The 24,542-nt window shown below is 36.9% G+C and overlaps 1 protein-coding gene across 1 annotated transcript in view; it reads left to right on the forward strand.

The window, feature by feature from the left end:
• The first annotated feature begins 3,291 nt into the window (after nt 1–3,291).
• TMPRSS11A (transmembrane serine protease 11A) overlaps nt 3,292–24,542 on the forward strand; it is a 50,026-nt gene continuing 28,775 nt past the window's right edge. Inside the window, exons 1-3 of the mRNA XM_014738874.3 lie at nt 3,292–3,477; nt 16,406–16,524; nt 18,366–18,484. Coding sequence (XP_014594360.1) covers nt 3,467–3,477; nt 16,406–16,524; nt 18,366–18,484 — 249 coding nt within the window. The 5' untranslated portion in view covers nt 3,292–3,466. The remainder of the gene's footprint in view (nt 3,478–16,405; nt 16,525–18,365; nt 18,485–24,542) is intronic.

The raw sequence follows: 24,542 nt of genomic DNA on the forward strand, positions 1-24,542 counted from the left end.
AACCATTCCTAAAGCAGATCTAATTGACAAAGATCAGGGCCTTTGGAGTCAGACACCTAGGGGTAAAATGCCATCTCTACTACTTTCAGTTGTGAAAGTAGGCAAATTATTTAACATCTGTGAGCTTCAGTTTCCATTTCTGAAGGCTGGGGTTAATTTCTACCTCAAAGGGCTGTTGTGAAGTATTAAGACAGTGCATGCACAGCATTAATTGTAATGTCAGGCATTTGATAAGTACTTTATTTACAATTATTATAATTTATTGTTTAATTGTTTTTCTATTTTGGTTATGTTTGTGCCGAGGCAAAATTCACTCTTTTTAGTGAATAGTTCTATGAGGTTTTTTTTTTTTTTTTAAATATTGGCACCTGAGCTAACAACTGTTGTCAATCTTCTTTTCTTTTTTCTGCTTTTTTTCTCCCCAAATCCCCCCAGTACATAATTGCATATTTTAATTGTGGGTCCTTCTAGTTGTGGCATGTGGGGTGCCACCTCAGCGTGGCCTGACAAGCAGTGCCATATCCATGCCGAGGATCCGAACCAGTGAAACCCTGGGCTGCTGAAGCAGAGCGTGCAACCTTAACCACTTGGCCACAGGGCCGGCCCCAATTCTATGAGTTTTGACAAACACATACAGCCTTATAGCCACCACCAGAAAATATAGAACACCTTCCTCATCCCCAAAACTCCCTTGTAGGGACCACTTCCCCACCACCACCAGACTCTGGCAACTCTGATGTATTTTTGTCCTTATAAGCTTTGCCTTTTCTAGAATGTCATATTTATGGAATCGTGCAATAGATAGGCTTTTGGGTCTGGATTCTTTTACTCGGCATAATGCCTTTGAGGTAATCTCATTTAACGTGCACATACATTATTATGCTCAGAGAAGGAAAATTGCACTCAGAAAGTCAAGAATTTACTCAAAGCTGTAGTTAATGAAAGCCAGAAATTTGGTTTCGGTTATGTTTCTTGGTCACTATGCCGTATCACCTTCTGTTCGACTATAGCTTATTACACTCCCACTATCAGTTCTGGAGTTTACCTTCACATTCAGCCATTTAGTCCTCTACCCTCCTGCAGACAAAGACCCAGAAAGCTAAGAAGCCAGATGTCAGGGCTAATAGAGAAGTTCTAAGCAAACTGCTTGCCATGTTCTGCCATGCTGATGATGTACAGTGTGGCCACCATTTTATCTTAATACAGTTCAGGATTCCATTCTTATAAATACCAGTTAGTGTGGGGAGCATTTCACATTACTCTCTCATTTAATTCCTACAAAGTTATTAATTACATTTAGAGCTGAAGAAGCTAAGGTGCAGAGGGCCAAGCAGCAGCCGTGTGGGAACCAGGATTTACAGAAAGGTGTATTTCCCTCCAAAGTCTGGGCTCTGTCTACCAGCCTTCCGCCACCCGCAGTGGAAGCTGCCATTTATTGTGCTAGGCAGTTTCACATACATATGTCATTTAATTCTAACAAAAGTCCTGCACATAAATGGTTATCAGCGCATTTCATACAGGAGGAAACTGATGCTAAAAGGGTTTAAGTAGCTTGTCCAAGTTCACATACCTATTAGGGAGTCAGAATTCCCTTCTACATCTAGCTGCTTTTCAGTACTCCATGAAGCACTGTGTCAGGGGAAAAAGGAGGGAAAAGAAGGGAAGAAACAAAAGGGAAGGGAAAGAAAGACTGTAACCATGTGTGCTCCTTGTATAGTTCAATAGAACGAGCTTCACTAAGTATTTCTCTGTTAGATAGTAGGTAAGAAAATACATGCAAATAAACTGTCCTACTAATTATAGTTAATATTTCTGTAGCACTTCCATTGGCACTACAGTAGCATTTCTAAGCATTTTAAGGCACTATTCTAAGCATTTTACATATATTAACACATTTACATTTCAAAAAACTCTATGAGGTAATCACTAGTATTACTGCTGTTTTACAGACACAAAAAGTGCTAAGATGTGAACCCTGGAACTCTGATTCTAGAGAGTCTATTCACTTAAAGCACTATGCAGTACTGTCCAGGGTTATTTCAAATGTACTTTCCCTAAGTGTTAGAAGCAATGACTGCTGAAAACCTTTATTTAAAGTAGTGTTTCCCTTTAAATGGATATCATTTGGTTGTGATATAATAATCAAAGCTAAACACTAATTATATTCATACTTCATATAGCTGTTAAAAAAACAAGGTAGAGGGGCCAGCCCAGTGGCGCAGCAGTTAAGGTCTCACGTTCTGCTTCAGCGACCCGGGGTTTGCTGGTTCGGATCCCCGGTGTGGACATGGCACCGCTTGGCAAGCCATGCTGTGGCAGGCATCCGACATAGAAAGCAGAGGAAGATGAGCACGTATGTTAGCTCAGGGCCAGTCTTCCTCAGCGAAAAGAGTAGGATTGGCGACAGATGTTATCTCAGGGCTAATCTTCCTCACACAAAAAAAAGGTAGATCTATGTCCCCCAACATAGAAAGATCTCCAAAATATTAAATGAAGAAAAATAAAATTGCACAAGGATGGGTATAATATGACATTGTCTAATTAATATCCAAATGTTTTTCTATGGATTTAAGTGTGTGTGTGTCTGCATGTGTGTCGAAGTGCTTAGTATGTTCTAGCAAAAGATGGCCCCTAATAACACGAGTTGCTTCTGAGGAGAAGGGAAGGAATGAAAATGAGGACAGGGTCCCTCAGAGCTTCAGCCTCATTTCCAATGTTTCGGTATTCACAAAGAGCAGATATGCATGCTGTCTAATTGGAAAATTATTTAGAATATTGTTTCCTTGATCTTTTTTTCTTTTCTTCATTCTGATAAACGTCTCTTTCTCTCTCTCTCATCATATATATGTATAAAATATACATTTATTACATTAAGTCATTTTGGGAAAAATCTGGTTTGATACAAATTTTTTTGTATGTACTTTCAGAAGTATTTTTTAAAGGAAAAATGATTATGTATCAATAAATTCATTATACCCCTGTGATACATGGAGATAGTTGTTGTTCAACAAAAATTTAAAGAGTATTTTTTGAGTTATATTATGAATCTAGGTTTTAGGAATATCTGATTGATTGTTTTTATTGAGAGTTTTTATGTGAAGGTTTCTTTAATACATTTGTACACCTACCAATAATCTTTAAACTCATAATTCTAGTACATCCCTAAGGTATTCCTCATTCAAATCCTTGCAACCAGTTTCTTCTTTAACAAAATTAGTCAATATCAAAAACAATATTGCTTTCTTGTTGGGACTGTGCTGTCTCTGGGCTGTTTTCTTCAAGCTATTCTCTGGGTTGAGGCATTTCTGTTCAGACTTGTCGGACTAGTTTCAGCTCAACTCCTTGTAATTTGTTTCCTTATGTCTTCCAGCTGCAGACCTCTAGCATCCCTAGAGATGTCACGTAGTTGATTAGGAAGGCGAGCTCAGCAGGTGCAGATCTCCAAGATCACGTTCTTCCTCCGAAGATGATGTATCGGTAAGTTCAGTTTTGTTTTGTAAATGGCTTGTTTGCTCTACTGCCTGGGTTCCCAGCACGTGGGAGGACTGCCTGTGAGGTGTCCTCAATGGATTCCGTCTGCACTGGATCTTGTGAGAGTTCTGGAATTATTATAGCAGCTGGATTAATTAATCACTGTATTTGAAATCAATATTTTTGCATTAAAAATCATTGTTACATTATTTCATGTTGCCAAATTCAACAGCTGGGATTTTAGAAGTTAATGAAAACCTATATTACATTGTGTCCTACTTGATTCAGATGGGAGAGGCACAGATACAGGACAGGAGTTTGTTTGTTTTCAGAAAAGCCTCCTTTCAGCAATCTGACTAAATTTAGCTTCTACAGCACTTTCCCTTTAGCTGATTTCCCTTGTCCCGATAGTCAGTCCCTGGGAACTAATGCAGATTGGGAGGTCAACAGCTGCAGAAACGCCTGCCTTCATCATAGAAATCTCAAGACTCCATGGGAGCAGAAAGGAAACAGGGGATCCAGATTGTGGAAAACAGGTCTGCTCTCTAAAAATTTCCCTATTAAATATTAAAGCAAAAAGAAAACTATGAGTTATTTCAAGTTTTTTTTTTTTCCAAATGGGGTTTGCTACAGGCAAAGGAAAGGAAAAAATAAGATTCCTTGACAGAACTTTATATACAATTAAAATAGTGATTTTAAACATCCATGATGACAATAATCCTTCACCATTGCTTAGATTTATGCCATTTTCAAAACATTTTTACATACGTTATTTCATTTAATAGTCAGAACATCCTTGTAAGAAAATTAGAAAAAGAATCTTTAACTCCCATTTTAAAGTGAGGAATCTAAGGGAAACAGAAGTTAAGCGACTTCTCTGGGTCTACAGAACTGTATGATGCCAGAATCAGAGAGCTGCAATGTACTTCTTAAGTCCAGTCTTCCTGAACTCTTGCAGCCTCTCTAGATGGCAAGTATTCTACCTGGGGACTTTCAGAGATGAGAATTTGACACTAGATCAGCCACCAAGTCAGTGAACTTCACTGGGCTTCCTTTCCCACTAACGAAATACACATTTGTATCAGTCCTTTAGCAAGCACATAGTAATTGTCAAAGGGTCTCTGAGATCCTTAGGCAGGGTCTACAAAGCTTCACACATCATTGGCACTCCATAAATATTTGTTGGACAAATGAATGAGTAAACAAATGTAAATGTCTAGAATTACCGTTTTGCTTATTTATTAAAACTAACTGAATTTAAAAACACATATTCCATGTTTATGGAAACTATGATATTGTAAAGCAGTAGTTCCAACCTTTCATATTTCACAGTCCCAAAATTATGCTTTTAAAAATATCAAGTCTCATGATTATAGACACCAAAACTCCTCTTTTCTAAAGAATATCTATGTGTTTATAGGAATGTTTTCAATCTAAGGAAAGTAAATTATAGGAGTAATGTTGGGGTTCAGTGCAACTGTTCAGGATATCCATGACACTTGTTGGTAAAGAAAGGGGACAGTGGGAAACACTGAATGTTATAGTTTCCTTAAGATAAATTCACGGAACCTTAATTTAGGATTTGGAGGATTTGCTGAAGATTGCCGGTCACACTAACAGGCAGGTTTAAGGATTGAGGCAAAGCAAATGCTTAATAATTACTATGACTCCCTATGTCTCACCTACACTAATTCTACAATATGTTCCGCAGTCATGCTCACCATTCTTACCTCTCTATTAACAAGAAACACAACGTGGAAGTCTTGTCAAAATACATGTGATTCATATCCTTGCTGTTTCTGCCTTATTGAACCTTGGATCTCTTCTCTATGGATTTTGTGACCCTCCTCTCTACATTTCAGAGATAGTCTTTAGTGTTCTGACTTTGCTGTGACTATCCATCTGCATTTGCAATATCCATACTCTTATAAATTTGTTAAGTGGGTGATTCACTCACATAATATCTCAATTACTTCTCTTACAAAAGATAAAATATCGAAAGGCTTTGTCATTTGCGATTGTTCTCCTGTTCCCAGGATAACAGGCTCTTTCTTCTTATAGCTCTTTACAAATGCAAAAATTAGATTCCTTCTCTCCATTATCATCCTTTAGAGCAAAAGATATTCCTGGGAAAGTCATTTCAAGCATTCATGTTTTACATTTTAATTTTATTTTGAATACTAATTTCAATCAACTTGTTAATTTGCCAAGTCCGTTCTCTAATATATTCAAATAATATACCTTCAGAGTCAAAATAGCAAAGTAAAACCTCCATGTTACTTACTGATCACTAAACTTTGTATAAATTATCAATTAAATTTTGCTGTTTGGTCAGTTTTCAGTAAACTCATAGTGCTTACTATGTGCCACACATGCACTACATTGTCTTAGCTCATTTAATCCTCACAGCGAGCCTATGGTTAGGTACTATTATTATCTCCATTTTATAGGTAAAAAAGTAACTAGCCCTACATCACAGGTTAATGAGTTGGGATTTGAGGCAGTCTGGAGTTAGAGTTTCAATATTAAGATATTCTGTTTTTCCTTCTTTTTGGTAATTTTCAAGAGAAAATAGTTTTTTGTATTTTAATTTAAAATTTGAGAAAAAGATTCATAGTGCTAGTCATTCAGTGAGATGAATTAAATTAAAATATGTATTCATACCATTAAGATTTAAAGGCTAGTTTACAGCATCCTCTTCTTTGTTTTGCTTTCTCTCTCTTCCAATTGTCTGGTATGTAGAAAATAATGTACTTGTAGATAAGATAGTGAGGCTAGTGGATATGTATATAAAATATTTGGAAACTGAGATGATAGGGATTTATGATAAGTATATGAATCCACAGTGGTGGTAGTTTTTTCATAATTATTACAACATCTACCATTTGTTATCTATTTTAAAAACATAGATCATTTTTGATACATTATCTCATTTATTCTTTATGATCCTCATATGAATTAGATATTATTACCTCATTTTACAGAAAAAGAAAGTTGCCCCTGATCATAGAGTTATTGAGCTTTATACTCAAGCTATACACACCATATTAACCCCAAAATATTCATAGTTGTTCTTTAGAAATATCTTAGGCAATGACAAGAAATTGATCCAGTGGGGATGCAAAAATATTATAAGCAACATTTGAATAGTATACTATTTTTTTTTTTAAATATTGGCACCTGAGCTAACATCTGTTGCCAATCTTTTTTCTTCTTCTTCTCCCCAAAGCCCCCCAGTACATAGTTGCATATTGTAGTTGTAGGTCTGAGTAGAAAACTATTAAAGGCTTTCACATTCCTTATCAGAGTGGCCTGGTTACAAAAGAGACAGCTTTGAAGTCAGACAAGGTCTTCTCTTCCCTTCACTCTGTAAGCTGTGCTGCCTTTCATCTCTGATCTTTGGTTTCCTCATTAGTGAAATAGAGATGATAAGACCTACCCCACCAAGCTGTGGCAATCATTACATGAGATAACCCATATGAAAACTCCTGACCCAGAGAAGGAATTTGATATGCGCTAGAGTCCTCTATTTCCTGACTTCATTACTTCACATCTCTGGGTAGTGTTTCTTATCACCATTTTACAGGTGGCAAAACTGAATTCAGAGAAGTTTCATTAGTTTCTCAAGATACATGTGAAAGAGCTACAAGCAGAGACTGTTGCCAAAGTCTTCTGACCATAAAAGCTAGGGCATATCTGCAACACTAGGATGCCTAGAGAAGATCTGTCCAGGCAAGTGAAGACTTACGGAAATTTTTTTAAAAACCTTCACCTTGGAAAAACTCTGTGTTTTCCCTTACTAGCACACTGCTAACACTGTCACAACACCTCTGACACCAGCTGTGTGGGGTTTTTTCCCCAACCAGTTTTCCCACACCAGTTGGCTGTCCTACAATTCAATTCAGTTCTAACACTAGCCAGAGTTAGCACAGACCCTACAGGTTAAAGGCTCAGTCTCATAAGACTGCCTCTCCTCCCACTTCAGATGCTCACTGCAAGTCCACGTTGTTACCTGTGCTTCTGACTCACTGGCTATAAATCAGAGGTTCCCACAATCTCCTCCTCAAGTTTGATTAATTTGCTAGAGCAGCTCACAGAAATCAGGGACAGTTTACCTACTAGATTACCAGTTTATTACAAAAGATATTAAAGGACATGAATAAATAGCCAAATAAAGAGACAACATACAGAGGTCCAGAAGGGTCTCAAGTGTAGGAAAGTCTGTCCTCATGGAGTTGGGGTGTGCCACTCTCCCAATACGTAGATGTGTACCCCAACCAAGAATCTCCCCAAACCCCATACTATTGGAATTTTTACAGAGACTTCATATAGGCATAATCGATTTTTAACTCAATCTCTAGCCCCTCTCCCCCTCCCAGAGGAGAGAAGGTGGAGCTGAAAATTCCAAGCTTTTCATCATAAGTTGGTCTTTCTGATGACTAGCCTCCATCTTGAAGCTATTCAGGATCCTCCAAGAGTTACCTCATTGGAAAAAAAAAAGACACCTCTATCACCTAGAAAATTCCAAGGAATTTAGGAGCTCTATGTCAGGAATTGGTCAAAGACCAAATATTAGAACAAAAGATGCTCTTATCACTTGGGAAATTACAGGGGTTTTAAGAGCTCTGTGCCAGGAACTGGGACAGAGACCAATACACATATATATGTTTTTTTCTATTTTTCTATATCCTTAATTCTCATTTTTGTTACCTTAATGGAAATTTGTTACTTGTTGCTACTTTAAATATTTACAGAAAAGTAGTTAACAATACTTCATTATTTTCAATCACATGGCTCAGTTTGAGACAAAAGCATTATAGGTTGTACCATGCATTGCATGAGGGAAGAAACCATGTCTTATTCATCCTTGCCTCCCTAAGCCCAGCATGATGCCTAAAATATAATAAAGACTCAATAAAAGTTTGTAAAAAAGAAAAATAGGTGGATAGATGGACAGATGGATGGATAGTTGAATGGACAGACAAATGAAATGACAAAAGAGGAATAAAAAATATTATAATATTTGGTCAATTATTAAAGGTAATTTGTCGGGCCATATTTTTTATGTACAAGGCTCTGACCCATGCATTTGAATACAAACAATTCATTTTTCATAAATGCATATCATGCCAGCCTGGGCCTTAACCTCCAATCCGATACATAGTTTACAAACTTTAATAGGTGGGACTGTACCTTGTGCCAAAAACATGTTAGGACTAAGCCAAAACACACACACACAAACTACATAACAACATTTGATTGGTTTCTATCTTTTCTAGCAAGGTAGAACATTCTGTAATAAGTTTCTGTTTTGTTACTTAATCCCTTATGCCTTTATTAATATTGTACTTGTAAAACAGCATCTCTATGTTATTGTGTCACTCTGATCTACAATGGGAGACATGTTTCTGTTGATTAATATTGCATTAAAAATATGCTAGGTGGGGCTGGCCCAGTGGCGCAGCGGTTAAGTGCGCACATTCCGCTTCGGCAGCCCGGGGATTGCCGGTTCAGATCCTCGGTGCGGACATGGCACTGCTTGGCAAAAGCCATGCTGTGGTAGGCGTCCCACATATAAAGTAGAGGAAGACGGGCATGGATGTTAGCTCAGGGCCAGTCTTCCTCAGCAAAAAGAGGAGGATTGGCAGCAGTTAGCTCAAGGCTAATCTTCCTCAAAATAAAATAAATAAATACGCTAGGTATTTCCTAATACCCTATCTATCTAAGCTCCTCCTGTAGGGCCAACTCCAAGATGATCCTAAAATCCAAAATGCTACTCATACCAAAATTACCTACCATAAATATCCTTTTACTAAAATGACCACTTATCAGCATGGCTGATTTCTATCAATGTGTAATAAGAAGAAGAACAAAAATAGTGATAATGGCTCACATTTATGTAATATTTACTATGTGCTGGTCACTTTACATGAATTAATGCACTTAATCTTCATATAAATCCTATGAAGTATGTGTTAATATTATTTCCATTTTACAAGAGGGGAAACTAAAACATAAAAGGGTCAAATGCCTTGCCTCACATTATTAACCCTATATTAACCCCAAAATATTCATAGCAAGTGCAGGGTTAGGACTTGAACTCTGGTGGTCTGGCTCCAGAGATTGGGCTCCTATCATTAATGCTGTACCACTCCCAATTAGAAGTCAGTTCAATCATGTCGCTTTAATTTAAACTAACACGTGATTGTGCTCTATCCCTAATCCAGAGCTGAAGTTCAACACCATTTAAGAAAGGTTTTGCAGCAATAAGCTAGCATAAGAAAAGTCCATACTTTGCTGATATCTGAAGGTGAGAGAGAGTTTAATGCCAGTTATATCTCAGAACATGGGATGGGAAGGCCCTTTTACTGAAAAAGACAAGGAGACTTAGAAGGGACAAGAATATGAAATTAATTACACTCATTAAGGTTGGGTAGATGCTAGAGGAAAGAAAAGGCTGCAAGAATTTGGAGTAAATCCATCCTAGCAGGCCAGAAGTGATTAGTGAGTAACTTTGTCCCTGTCAGGAAGTGTCAGGGGCTGGGGGTATCCCTCCGTGGGGGTGAAGTACATCTATGGGGAATCCAGGAAAGGTGTTTCCAATCCCTCTTAGTTCACATTTTCCTCTTCTAACCTCAAAATTCCCAGTTACACTCCCTTTTTTGCCAGTTTGCCCAATTTCCATCGCTGGGACTAGGGTGAAGGCATTTCCCTAAATAGTAGAAGAAGTGGAGCGCTGTCTTTTCTGGGGTACTGATTTTTCTTCTCTGAGTCCTCTGAACTCAGCTCAGCCTGAATGTCTTCACCACTTTTCACAGACATTTTTCTTTCGTCCGGACTCACAGTGGTATTATTCAAGAGAGAGCGGTACCTCTCTCTTTGCCCCAGCCCTCATCCTCACCCATATCTTGGTGTTAGATACAGAAGGAATATCAGAAATTTTCTTTGTTTCTTTTTCTTTTTTTTAACCTCCTGACAAGGAGGCATTCCATGGAGCACCACAGTGGTGTAAATACATCTAGAGCCATGTTTTCAAAACTGTCCTCTGTGGAACATCAGAATCCCACGAGGTATTAGTAGATATGGTGGTTTAAAAAAAAATTTTTGGAGAACTTTTACTTCAATCCAATTCAACAAAGAGTATTCAAGTATCTACTTAGAGCCAGGTGGTATATTTGCCACCAGGGTTATATCAGTAAACAGGATAAACACAAAACTAAAACAGAAATGCTTCTCACATTTACCCCCATTTGAAACCATTAAAGGCTCTAGACTTCTGGGAATGAGGATCCTATTTAACTTTATTTAACTCATTTTTTTCCAAATCTAGTTGAATACGGATAGCTTCCCTTTGCCCCACTACCTGGGAGCACATCTTGACAAATGCCTCAATGTTATGTGACTTATTCCCTATCTTCAAGATCTTGCACACTTTGGGGTCAGAAGATGTGAGTACACATAAGATCTCAAGAATTAAAACATACATGGAACATGTGGCAGCATGGAAAAAAGTGTCAAATTAAATAAAAGCCCTCAGACTTTACAGACAACACCATATACAATCATTAATTTTCCTCACACCCACCTGCTTCACAGCCCTCCTCCTGCCGCCTCCCCTCCAGAGGACCCGGTCACTATTACGGGAGCATCTGTAGGGAGAGAAGGGAATCCTAACTTTTTGAAGGTTCATGAGAATTTAAAGCCAGTGGAAAGGAAAAATATGTAGAAGCAAAAACAAATTCAAGATTTAACCACAGTGAAGATCGGTGGCCTCTCTGATGAGTAAAACAACCTCTATTCTCACTTCCTAAAACTCTTTACTTGTCTTTTAAGCTGCTTGAAATTCCACACATTATTCATTTGGGTTAATAGGAAGGCTGTTCTTTTTTTTTTTTTTTTAAGAGGAAGCCTGTTCTGAAAAAGGAAAAAACATCACTCTCAAAAGGAAGTTTGATATCGCAGAAAAAAATGGGCTTCTGTATTCCTGCATGAATAGAGCAGTTATTCACCTGTAAAATGAAGATAAATAATTCAACTGCCAAGAGTATTTGGAGGGTGAAATGTGACAATATATCAACAATTCCTACACAGTCAGCACTTCTAAATAGTAGCTCTTGTTCCTATCACTTTGTGTATCAACTGGTCATTCTAAAATAGTCACAGAATATTCAGACAGATATTCACATATCAGAGTATATTAAATCATCACAAAAGGCTGCTTTTCTGTAACAAATGACTGAGTTCAGTGGCTCAGAGGGAATGAGGATTTTCATCGGTGGAAGGAGAGTTTGGCACTTTGGTTCTATAAGAACTTTCCTCCAGTGATGGGTACTGGCTAGGAAAAGAGGAACAAAGTTTTCTGCATCAAACGGCTCCCAGGAATTTAGTGCATTTAGCACATTTGTTCAGTTACATTAGGAGTTAAGTAGACTTGTAGGTTGGTCTGGGAAGCTAACCAATAATTTCTTTTTAAATCAGATAGTATATTTTAAACGTCAAAAATGTGTCTTTACGAAGATTTATGGGAACATAACCTGTCTGTAAATTGATAATTTGTAGAATAATCCTGTTATCTATACTTATATAATGATAAGAAAAATAATCCTGAAAAAGGAAAGATTTGGAGCTTGCAGATAAAATGAAAAAGGGCTTGATGTGGACTGTGGAACGAGCTAAAGTTACTGCCTTCAGGGAAGTCCTTTCTAGGAAAAGGATGATCCACGTAGAGTTAGGGGTCCATGATGTTTTGCTAACCCAGGTCATCTTTGAACTCACGTATACAAAAGTCATCAGCTTAGAGCTTGGTTACTGAGGAAATGAATATCCCGACTCTGATCCCTAACAATTTATACTGTTCTATATAGTCTTCAAGGTGTGCATCTCTCAGTCCATGAGACTGCAAAAAGCAAAGTCTAAAAATTTTCAAATTATCACCATGTTTTCACTGACAACATCTTTGGAAAAATCATGCCTGAATACTCCCCTCTAAACACTGAAAAAATCAAATAATGAGGATGCAATGGATATGATAAATCGGATTTTACGCAGCTTACAGGTTGCGTTACTCTGAATAAGTATCATTTGTACTTGCCCTTTCCGTAAAGGAATGCAGAGTGCCAATTAGGTCACCATCAGGGATTACTTCTAGCTTTCTTCCCATTGTAATTCCCAAAAGTTCACTTTATAGTCCCCCAAATTATTACCTTAATAAAATACCCCTTAGTCTTCTAATTGTGTGCTTAACATAGAATTCCCTTTTAATGAAATAGTTCTCCACCACCTCCACAAAAATTAGAGAAGATTTAAAATTTCACATGCTTTCTTTGAAAGCTATAGATTTCTGTGCATTTTTATGAAAGTCAAAATATTTTCAGTTGTGATAAAATTCTAAGATGGCCTTGAAGATCCCATCCCCTGGTGTACACATTCCTTCTCACACTTATTCAAACACTAAAGTAGGTGCTGCTGTGAGGGGATTTTGAAGATATGATTGAAGTCTCAAATTTGTTGACCTTAAGATAGGGAGATTAACCTTGTTGGGCCTAACCTAATCAGGTGACACCTTAAAAAAGGACTAGGCTCCACCTGGAGAGACAGATTCAGAATGTGAGAGATTTGATGAGAAAGAGATGCTCCATGGCTAGCTTTGAAGATGGAGTGGGCCACATCGTAAAGAGTGTGGGTGGCATCTAGGAGCTAAGAGAGGCCTCTGACTGACAGGCAGCATGAGAACAGGGACCCCAGTTCAGCTTCAAGGAACTGAGCTCTGCCTCAAACCTAAGCGAGCATGGAAGAGGATCATAAAAGTCAGATGACATAGCAGCCCCAACAGACACCTTGATTTCAATTCTGTGAGATCCTGAGCAAAGAACTCAGCCATGCCACCAACAGAACTGTGAGCTAATAAATGAGTGTTGCTTTAAGATGCTAAATTTGTTAAGCATCAAAAGAAAGTTAATACACCAGTGTTTGTTTTACAAGTAAAGCAGGGGGAAAAAATGCATGAGCACAATGGCACATCTCTACTTACAAACAGGCTAGATTCCAAAGGCTTTACTAAGTATATTTCTCTTCAAATCTGAAGTGATATTACGCAAATCTCTAGCAGAACCTCTCCAGGAAGTTGATGATGCATAGTTGCTTTTATACCTTGCTTGTTCATATTCATAAGAGTTGATACTAAGTTGAAAGTTTATTCATATAAAGATTAAGCAGCTGCAGCTTTAACCTCTGGCTCTTGCAGCTTTTGTAATTTGGCATTGTGCAGCTGTCACATTCCCCAAAGGTTTTCTCAAAAGAAGAAACATTCTGACAACTTATCACCCCTGTTTGTTGGTCACCATTTCCCCCCCCCCCCCCATGCTCACAACTCCTTGTATGGGATTTGTGGGCATGACGGCCAAGCACTTGAAGCAGTATGGCAATGGGTATTGAACTGCTCTTCTGCTTAGAGTCCCCCAGTTTAGTCCGTAACAGTGTGAGTTTGTGTGCATCTTGCTCGTGGGGATGTGATCTTCCTATCTCATACTTTCTCCATTTGACCTACTAGGAGGAACTGTGCTCCCATGGGGAGCTAGATTTCTAAGCTCGTAAACCTCCTTGAGTTTAAGCCTTTCTCCTTGGGTCCTTTTTTGTTTTTCGATGACTTAGAGACATACTGACAAGATTTTCTGAGAAAAAGAATGGCCAAATAAATGAAGAATGAATGAGTGAATAGATGAACATATAAATAATAAATCTATTTAAGAATTAAAATGCAATCAATGGAGAGGCAGTCTGGTGCTGAGAAAAAATAGTTTCCTAGAAGTTAGGAGACATGAGTTTGAGATGACGCTTACTTCTGTTATCTTGGTTCTCCAATATAACTTAATTAACTCTGGGCCTCAGTTTCCTCATCTGAAAAATGCATTAAATTATACTGAATAGTGTGTAAGTTCTTCATGTCTGAATTTAGGTTTTAAGCCACTTCAGAGGCTAAGTAAGGTCATACCCCACGGAGCTTTTGTTTGTTGTTATATTCTGGCACCTTAGCTCTTGTCCATCAGAGGACATACTGCCTTTCCACAGCCAGTTGTCTAGATTCTTTTTAATCAGTCAGTGCACACATTGTCAATCTTTTCCATATCCAACAGAATTCAGGTCTCTCAGGTTCCAGTAGGTTTACTGGTTAAATGTATTATTATGCCAAAAGTATCATCTTTTTAACTATTGAGATCCAAACAGTTTTTATCTTTTATGTAAAATATTTTTATATATATGAAATTTATATACAAATTATATAAATACTTTTATATTCAAAAGAAAAACTTTTTGTAAATCAATCAATATTTATTAAAAGCCTACTTAGTGCAAAGTATTGCACTGAATCTTACGAAGGAAATATGAAAAATATCTTCTGCCCCCTCCCAAAATTTGGCTTATCAATGCACACTTGAAAATATAAATTCTAATGAAAGAGATAAGTAAAGTTGACTACAACGGCAAGTCGTAGAGGAGGAGCACTAGAAGATGAGCTGGAAGACTGGGCCCTTTTAAGCCACTTGACTCTAACAAATCAGATATCGTCTCTCTCAGTTCTGTTATTTCATATACAAAGTTGGTACAACACCTGCCTGATTCTCATGGATTTATAAAATTCCTACTCTGTACCAGGCACCTTGTTAGGTCTTAATGACAAAAAGATGAACAAGACTTGTCCTGTCCATTGAGGAGCTCATAGTTAGGTATAGGTTAATATCCATGCAAACAAATACTTGATACTATGTGATTAGCACAACTGTCAATCATAAGGTGCTAGAACAAAATAAAGAGTTATTTTTTCCTCCTAAATTGTGGAAATTTCCTCTAATTCTGAGGTTACACAATATAAAATATACAGCATCACTTCTGAAGTAATCTTGTCAAATGAATTTAACCAAAATCTAATTAAGCCTTTAGATCTAAATTTAAGCTTACAAGAAATGAGGAATATTAGTTACTCTGATGATAGAAGAACAAGCTAAATCATATCATGAGAAAGCATTCAGACAAGTCCAGTAGGTGGGACATTCTAAAGGACAACTGGCTTGATCGCTTCAACAAGTCAATATCATTAAAAGTTAAAAAGGAAGCAGAGCTCTTAGATTAAAAGAGACTTAAAAGACATAGCCAAGGTACTATGTGGTCCTTGATTATATCCTGGTTTGTACAAACCATCTGGAAACATAATAGGGACAATAGAGGAAATTTGAAGATGGATTGGGCATTTGAAGATATTCGAGAAACATTGTTAATTTTTTAGGAGTGTTATGGTATTGTAGTTATGTTGGAAATATCCAACATATATAAAAGTATATATATGTAACAATATAAAAAGTGTTTATAATAATGATTTGGTGAAAGTTCGTGATGTCTTAATTTACATTAAAATATAGCAGCAAAAAACGAACATAGCAAACAGCAAAAATGTTAACAATTGATAAAATGATATGATGAATATAGAGGTTTTCTATGATACTATTCTTTCTAAATTTCTATGTGTCTGAAAATTTTCAGAATAAAGAGTTAAAAATAAAAGTTAAAAAGTAAATAAGATTTGAAATCACTTTGTAAACTCTGAAAGGATAGACAGGTAAAAAGATTTTGTTCAAAAGAGTTGGAGAAAGGAATGATCCTTTTCCAAGCACAGGTGCTGCTTTGGACCACACTGCTAAGAGTCAGGACTGGCCACTACAGAGAGCCACCTAATGACTCCGGAAGTAGAAGCCAGGAGCATTCCCAGATTCTGATCTTTTTAACACCTTCCCTCATGCCAAGATGACGTTGACCAAAATTGAAGGCAAATGTATTCTTGCTAGGAAATGTAGGCTAAAGCAACTTGCACCTATCCATGGAGACCCAGAAAGCCTGTAACAGTTACAATGTGAGAGTAACTGGTGAGTTTTCCTTTTTGTAGAGCAGCAGGATTTGGCAACCGAAGCAGAGGTTTAAAACCATGGATGATCACCCTTCTCATGTTATTACTGACAGTCACAGCAGTGGCCATCGGTCTTCTGGCTCATTTCTTAGTCTCTGGTAAGTAAAATTATAGATTTCACTCAGTTTGATTTCATTTTTTTTTGGTAAATATTCCTTTGCATATACGTAAATGTAAGTTCACCCCAAAAAAACTTGTACTTTTACTAGTAAATGGCCACATTCAGAATTTTTTTATTTACTCAATCTTTTCATCAACAAATAATTACTGAGACCTATTATGTGTGAGTGATTTTCTGGGTACTCAAGATACAGCATTAAGCAACGCAGACAAATTTCTCATCTCCTTGGAGCTCACAAACTAGTATTCTTTGATAATCTACACAAAAGATCAAAAATAGTAATTGTCTGAAATTTATTAGTAATCATAATAAACAACTCTAATAATTCATTGTATATTCAAGTGAAAAACTATGAGAAACTAGTTATTAAAATCGGCTCTCTTATTCATCATTTTCTGTCCACTAACATTTCTAGGGCAAAAGAAAAGCACTTGTCCAATAAAATAATGAATTTCGAAATGATTCGTAAACTATAAGTACGACACAATATTATTACTTATTTTTAGAGAAAAATCTTCTTCTTTCCAAAGCAATATTCAGAGATTACTTTTTCATTTCTGACATACTTGTAATCACACAAAAATGCACTTCAGAATTCTTTTTATATTACATCTTTCTTTTTTGCAGAATGTAAGTCATTTACATTTTTTGACAAATCTCCACAATGTCACTCTCACACAGATGTGTATGATAAAACAACTAGCTCAGTCTGCTTACTTGAATGGTCTTATCTGTTGTCACCTTCCTCAGACTTGATGGGGGAGTGAAGACTCTATTAGGGGCTTTAAAGGGCTTGAGAACATAGTTCTGGGCCCCATATGACAACCCCATCTGCAGTTTGCGCCAATGGCAAAGTTTCTCAGGTCAGTTCATTTGACTGCATGAAAGCACCTTTACTATGAGAATAAGGTTTGATAACAATATGGATTAAATCGATAAGTAATCAGGAGACCAAAAAAGCACTACAGAGTCCAGAGATGTCCCACGTAGGAGATGTGCCATCCTCAGATCCCCAATTTCTTTCCAAGGTCCTTTGCTCGGAAAACCAGTGTGTCCTCCCTGAGCCATGCTCCCTAAGGACAGAGGTTACTTTGTGCTTGCTCCATTCTCTATCTTTAAATCTTTGTAGTTTTCTTGCTCCCCAGGGTCATACTCCTAAGATTCCTCAGGAGTCACCACTGTTGTTTTCTTACCTTTCCTGATAGCCAAGCAGAGATCTGATTGATTCATCCCTGTTACTTTTCTCACCTCCAACCTCAGAAAATTTTTCCCTGCCTTTCTTTTTGTGTCTTTCTTAGTGTGCCCGGCTCTCACATTACAAACCAAAATTTACAAGGATGTTCATTTACCTCTACTTCCAGTAGAGTATAAGTTGGTATACATTTCACCTCAGCAAGGGGCAATATAGTAATGAAATGTTCCAGTTCTAGAGCCACACCGTCTGGGTTTAAGCTTGGATAGACCACTCGCTAGTTGTATAGCACACAGCAAGTTACTTAATGCTCTGTGCCTCACTTTCCTCATCTGTGAAATGGAGGTGATGCCAATCTTAGAAAACTGGCGTGAGGATCAAATGAGTTAACACATGTCAAGTACCCAGAACAGTGCTTGGCACATAGTAAGCACTCAACAAATACCAGCTACTATTACTTACACAAAACATTAATCATTATTTTTCTTATATATTTTATGAAACTAAATTAGAAGTAATCCCAGCAATGTATTCAAGACTTTATATTAGCCTCATTATAGTTGGGCCTTAGATCCTGAAATTTATGCCCAAACCACTTAATTTCCTGCTTTTCCTTTTCATCACAGGCCAGAAAATGGAGTATTATCAAGGCACTTTTAAAATTTCAGATCTACGAATCAATAGTAATTCTGGACAAAATAGCACATACCAACTTACGGACTTACGGGAGATGAGCAAAAGTTTGGTAAGTCAGAAAAAATTCTTTCTATCATAGAATAGTGTAGGTGGAAGGGATTTTGTGTATCATTTCCCTCAATATTTCTTAAAACATGATTTTCAGACCACTTGCAGCAAAATCATCTTGCAAGTTCCTAGGCCCCACTCCAGACCCACTGAATCACTGTCTGATGGGCTGGGTAAGTGAAGATAGGAGAGTAAAGGAATCTCCATTCCAACAAATAGGTGATTCTGATAAACCACTCTTTCTAACTCAACCACATCCTTTAAAGGAGAGAGGACTGAGGTCAAGATATCCCAGCCCATTGCTCCCCCTATTCCACTACAATATTACCCAGATGGAAAAACTTAACCACACCAGAAGTGGTTATTTGTAACATTACATGCTTTTTTTGGTAACACCACATTTTAAAATTTTAAATATTTTTTAAATATACGAGAAAAGGAAAGATGATCATAAATGTTCATTTTATCTCACAAACATACTAATAAAATTAAAATACCCAGACCTGTTGTACGATATTTAAATGAAACACTAAAAATTTTGTTAAAACTAAAATACAGGACTGCCCCCAAAAGGAAAAAAGTAAACTCAGTTGTATAATAAATCTGCTCAAGATGCCTATGAACACTCACTCAAAAACTAAGCTCATGTTAACTTTCCTGACAAAGAAATACAGAAGCACAGAATTATTTTAAAAGGTTGGAAATGACAGGTGCATTAGTTTGTTTTATCAAAGAACCTTTTTTTTCCAAGATATTTTCTTTCTTTCTCAAATCAGTTTTCATTTTTGCGTATCACCATCTGATCTTTGTCCCATGCAAACTCAATTGCAATATACTTACAATAATAAATATAGAGATGGAAATGGAGCTTATAATCTATATTTTCAGTTATCATTAAGTCATGTACACTTTTTCCATTTTGAGATCTCATCTCCCCTAAGTCAATAATTAACATTTATAGATTGATATATATCCTTACATTCTTTTATATTCAGAGCACCTTAGAAAATAGCATTTGTAATCATTTCTTAAAGAATGCCAGAGGGGGCTGGCCTGGTGGCGCAGCGGTTAAGTTCACATGTTCCACTTCGGTGGCCCAGGGTTCGCCGGTTCTGATCCTGGGTGAGGACATGGCACCGCTTGGCAAGCAATGCTGTGGCAGGCATCCCACATATAACGTAGAGGAAGATGGGCACAGATGTTAGCTCAGGGCCAGTCTTCCTCAGCAAAAAGAGGAGAATTGGCAGCAGATGTTAGCTCAGGGCTAATCTTCCTCAAAAAAAAAAAAAAAAAAAAGAATGCCAGAAAAATCCTAGATACATAACCAGGACTTCCTTTATTCTTCTAACCCTGAGTGACTCCACATAACTTCTCAAGGAAAAAAGAATTAATTTGTTTAGTTAAAAATATCTATAAATTCTTTGAACAATGGGAAATGTTTATAATTTATCAAGAATTTTCTTTATGTTTTATAGCCAACACTGTTATTGTCGTTTTAGGCTAACTGTGACATTGTCTTTACTGAAGTAAATAGAGGAATGCAATAGGTCTTTCAAAAGGAAGTGAAAGAAATGCATCTATAACAGAAACTGTCTTTGGAAGTGGACTTTTAAGTATCAGTAAAGCATGCATTTCTAGCAGTGAAAAAACCTCAGGTACAAAGGCTGAGTTAGGTGATGACACATTAGCATCATGATCATGTGCAAGGCCCTCTTCTAGTTGTCATTATTTATTTACTCTCCTTTATTCTCATAACACACTCCCATTAACCTCCCCTGCAGGCAACCATCTGTGTTTCCTGTGTCTTCTTTTCTTCGTATTCATTCTTGCAAAAATGCATTTCGTTGTTTTTGGTGCACATGCTTTTAATTCATTCTTTGTGTTATAAATCACTTGCTTTAGTCAGTTTGGATTGCTGTAATAAAGTATCATAGACTGAGTGGCTTACAAACAACAGAAATTTATTTCTCACAGTTCTGGAGATCAGGGTACCAGCACAATCAGGTTCTGGTGAAGATCCTCTTTCAGATTTCAGACTGCAGACTTCTCAGTGTATCCTCACATGGTGGAGAGCAGAGCGCTGAAGAGTTCCCTGGGGTCTCTTTTATAATGTCACTATTCCCATTCGTGACCTAATCATCTACCAAAGACCCCACCTCCTAATACCATCACACTGGGGAGTAGGATTTCAACATATGAGCTTTGGGGGGAAACAAATTTTCAGTCCATTGCATCACTTTTTAGTTCATAGTTTCATACTTTTTAACTCAGATCTGTTTTTTAAGATCTATTCATGTTGCTAAATGTACGTCAAATTCATTGTTATTAACTGCTGCATGATGATTCATAGTGTATATCTACCATATTTTACCTTCTGCTCATCATACCAAGAAGTGCTGCATCGAACAGCCTACTACTTATTCCCATATGGACCCATGCAGGTTCTTCTGGAAGTAGAATTACTGGGTCATTGGGTGTGCATACACTTATTTTGACTAATTGGTGCTGGATTGCTCTTCAGAATGGCTGAATCAGTGTGCACTCCCATCTGCAGTGCGTGAGGATTCTTAAGTCCCCACATCTTTGCCAACACTTGGCATTAATTGGTTTTCTAATTTCTGCCAGCCTAATAGCCATTAAGTTCCATCTTATTCATGATTTAATTTGCATTTTTCTAATCACTGAGAAGTTTGCATCATTACGTATACACGTTAGCCTTTTGGGCTTTCATTTCTATAAATTGCCTGTACCTATTCTTTATCTGTTTTTCTATTAGAGTTGTTTGTTTTAATAGTTTTGCTTTGCAGGAGTTCCTTATATGTTCTAGATATGAGTAGTTTGTTAGTTGTAGACATTGCACTTACTCATTCTGTCTTCTATTAATCTGGACTATATTGTTCTTGATGAAACAGAAATCCATAATCTTAAAGTAATCGTATTGATCAATTTTCTTTGCCATGTGGTTATATTTTTAAAGTTTTTTTTTAAAGAATTCATTCTCTCTTTCTAGTCGTAAAATATTTTACTGTATTTTCTTCTATTAACTTTGCAGTTTTACCTTTTACATTAGGTCTTTAATGCATAATCCACCTTTGAGTGTGATGTTAGGTAGGAACCCAGGTTTTATTCTCCATATAGTGAGCCAGTTTTCCCATAGAACCAAACATCTGTCTTCCCAATATATGGTATGATTATTCAGCTCTTTGCATTTCTTGGCACCGGAGTCTTGCAGAAAAGGAAATATGATCTGCCTCCTCAAACTGCCTCCAATAACTTTGGAGAGATGAGAGTAACACACATGAAATTGAACAGCATAACATGATATAATTAAGAGCTAAATTGTGTGTCGAGGACAATAAGTACAGAAAAACTTCAAAGAAAAGGAAGATCAACTAGAGTTCCCATGGTCAGGAAAGGCTTTATATTATTTTACCCTTGTTTAAATGAGACAGATGTCTCTTTCCCTCCACTCCCCACCAAGTTACCTTTAGAAGCATTACAAGAAGAGGTCATGCCTCATCCTGAGCCACTCCTCTTTATTGTTGCCAAATCCCAATGCATAAAACCAGATTCTTCTTTCTACCCTATATGGGTGCTAGCTAGAAGGCCAAGAAAGACAGGTTGCAGGTCCTGTTCTTCCTCATAATTTGGGATTTACTGATTTGAATGCAAACAGAGAGGCAAAAGAAAAATGAGTTCATGCTCAGATCCTGGTAAAACCCATCCCAGTTCCCTGAGATAGTGGCACAGGCATATCTCATCCTTGAGATCATTTTTCAGAGAAGATTCCAGTGACCAGACACCAGTAACTCATGATACTCCCAAATGGGTAGGTCACTTTCATCATTATTCAAATTTTGTAAATTTGAATAGAGTCAGTGACTGAGGGAGTGTTTCATTTGGAGACACATTTCAGAACTATCAAGAAATATTTTTAAATTATAGGTCATTACAAATGTGAAAGTTCTAAACTTTAACATCATAACAATAATAATAGCTAACATGTATTGCCTGCCAAGTACCGCACTAAGCACTTTATATGTATTATTTTAGTTTATCTTCAACAACAACCTTATGAGGTTAGTATAGTTACTATTATGATTTATAGATGAGAAAATCAAAGTATAGAAAAGTTAATTTACTCAAGATCATACAGCTGGTGAATGATTTATTTAGGATTTGAGACTACATGTTCTTAATAAAATTATGTCATCAAGAAGAATCATCTGTGCGATTTTATTTCCCATCTACCCTCCCACAAAATACCAGAAATCAAGTAATTATCCTTGGTATATTATTCTCTTTCAGTTATACTAGTAACAAGGGGCAGTGACCATCATCTTCATTAACAGTGGCAACAGTTAGGAATTTTCTTAGGGTTGTCTCCCCCCAAAAATACTGCTCCCTGTTCCTGTGCCCAAAGTAGTTCTAAATTTTATCTTCTTTGTACCCAGGAACACCACAAACAGGGCTTGAAATGATCCTCAAAATATCCTTTAGACTATGTGTCTAGAGTTGTAGAGACAGAGAAGTTGAAAACAGAAAGTGATGCAAGGAGATAAATGTAGGTGGGAACACTCTCTAAAGAAATTAGAAGACAAAAGTGAGAGATTTGGCTCTGATCAACACTGAAGCAGGAAGCACTTCTACTGAGAAAAAGTGACTGGGTCAAGGTAAACTTAAACTTGGCAAAGGTATTAGATTATCTGAAGTTTGGAGTTGCATAAGGAACGAGAAGTTAAAAGATGCCCAATGCTTGGCGTAGGACTATGGTTCTGTGCCTAGAGAGAGGAGATTGGATTTGGAAGCCTTGAGAAAAAAGTAAGCAGAGATTACCAAGAAAGCTCATGTTCAGAGGTTAGAAAAATTGGATGTAGAATGTGATTGAGTGCTTACTCAAGAGCTGAGACTTACATTCATTCATGTTATAATTGAAGAGGAGGCATGAGTAAAAGAGGAAGATGTATATCACTACCTCTATCTTCAATGTACTTAATTTAAATCCTGAAAGAAAATGCTAATTGTTGTATATTTCATGTCTAGTTTACAATATAAAACTACAAAGGAGGCATTATTATCCACACTCCACAGATAAGAGAAATAAGCTTTTGAAGTTAAGGTCCACAGCTAGTAAACGGTGGAGAGAAGATTTGAAGCCATATAGATAACTTCAATATGTGTTCTTTCCACTAAATTGTTCTACTTGTCAGGAAGGGACTTAGCTGAGATAGAAAGTTCAATTCTATATCAATTCTTCTCCCATTTAATTTTTAAATCCATAAAGATTATAAATACTGTATGCTGTGCTAGGTCACTTTTGCTTAACCAACACGTTGGGTTTACTTATTAAGACGCCCTCAGTCTCAGTTTCCTCACTTCCTTGTATCAGTTTTTTTTTCCAGTTTTATTGAGATATAATTGACATATAACATTGTGTAAGTTTAAAGTGTAAAATGTCTTCATTTGATACACATATATTGCAAAATGATTACCACCATTAACACCTCCATCTCATCACATAATCACCATTTCTTCTTTGTGGTGAGAACAATTAAGGCCACCTCTCTTAGCAACTTTCTAGTATATAACACAGTATTATTAACTATAATTACCACACTGTACATTAGATCTCCAGAATTTATTCATCTTGTAACTGCAAGTTTGTACCACTTGAACAATATCTCTCCATTACTCTCATCCCCTAGGGGGATATCCTCCATTCTACTCTCCATCTCTATAAGTTTGGCTTTTTAGGTTCCACATATAAGTGATATAATATAATATTTGTCTTTGTCTGCCTGACTTATTTCACTTAGCATAATGCCCTCAAGGTCCATCCATGTTGTTTGTAAATGGCAGGATTTTCTTCTTTCTCATGGCTGAATCATATCCCATTGCATGTGTGTGTATGTATGTATGTATGTGTGTTTACATATCACATCTTCTTTATCCATTCATCCACTGACATACACTTAGGTTGTTTCTATATCTTGGCTATTGTGAATAATGCTACAATGAACATGAAAGTATAAATATCTTTTCGAGATCCTGTTTTCATT

Source organism: Equus caballus, chromosome 3 (genome assembly GCF_041296265.1).
Source record: "Equus caballus isolate H_3958 breed thoroughbred chromosome 3, TB-T2T, whole genome shotgun sequence".
NCBI lineage: Eukaryota > Metazoa > Chordata > Mammalia > Perissodactyla > Equidae > Equus > Equus caballus.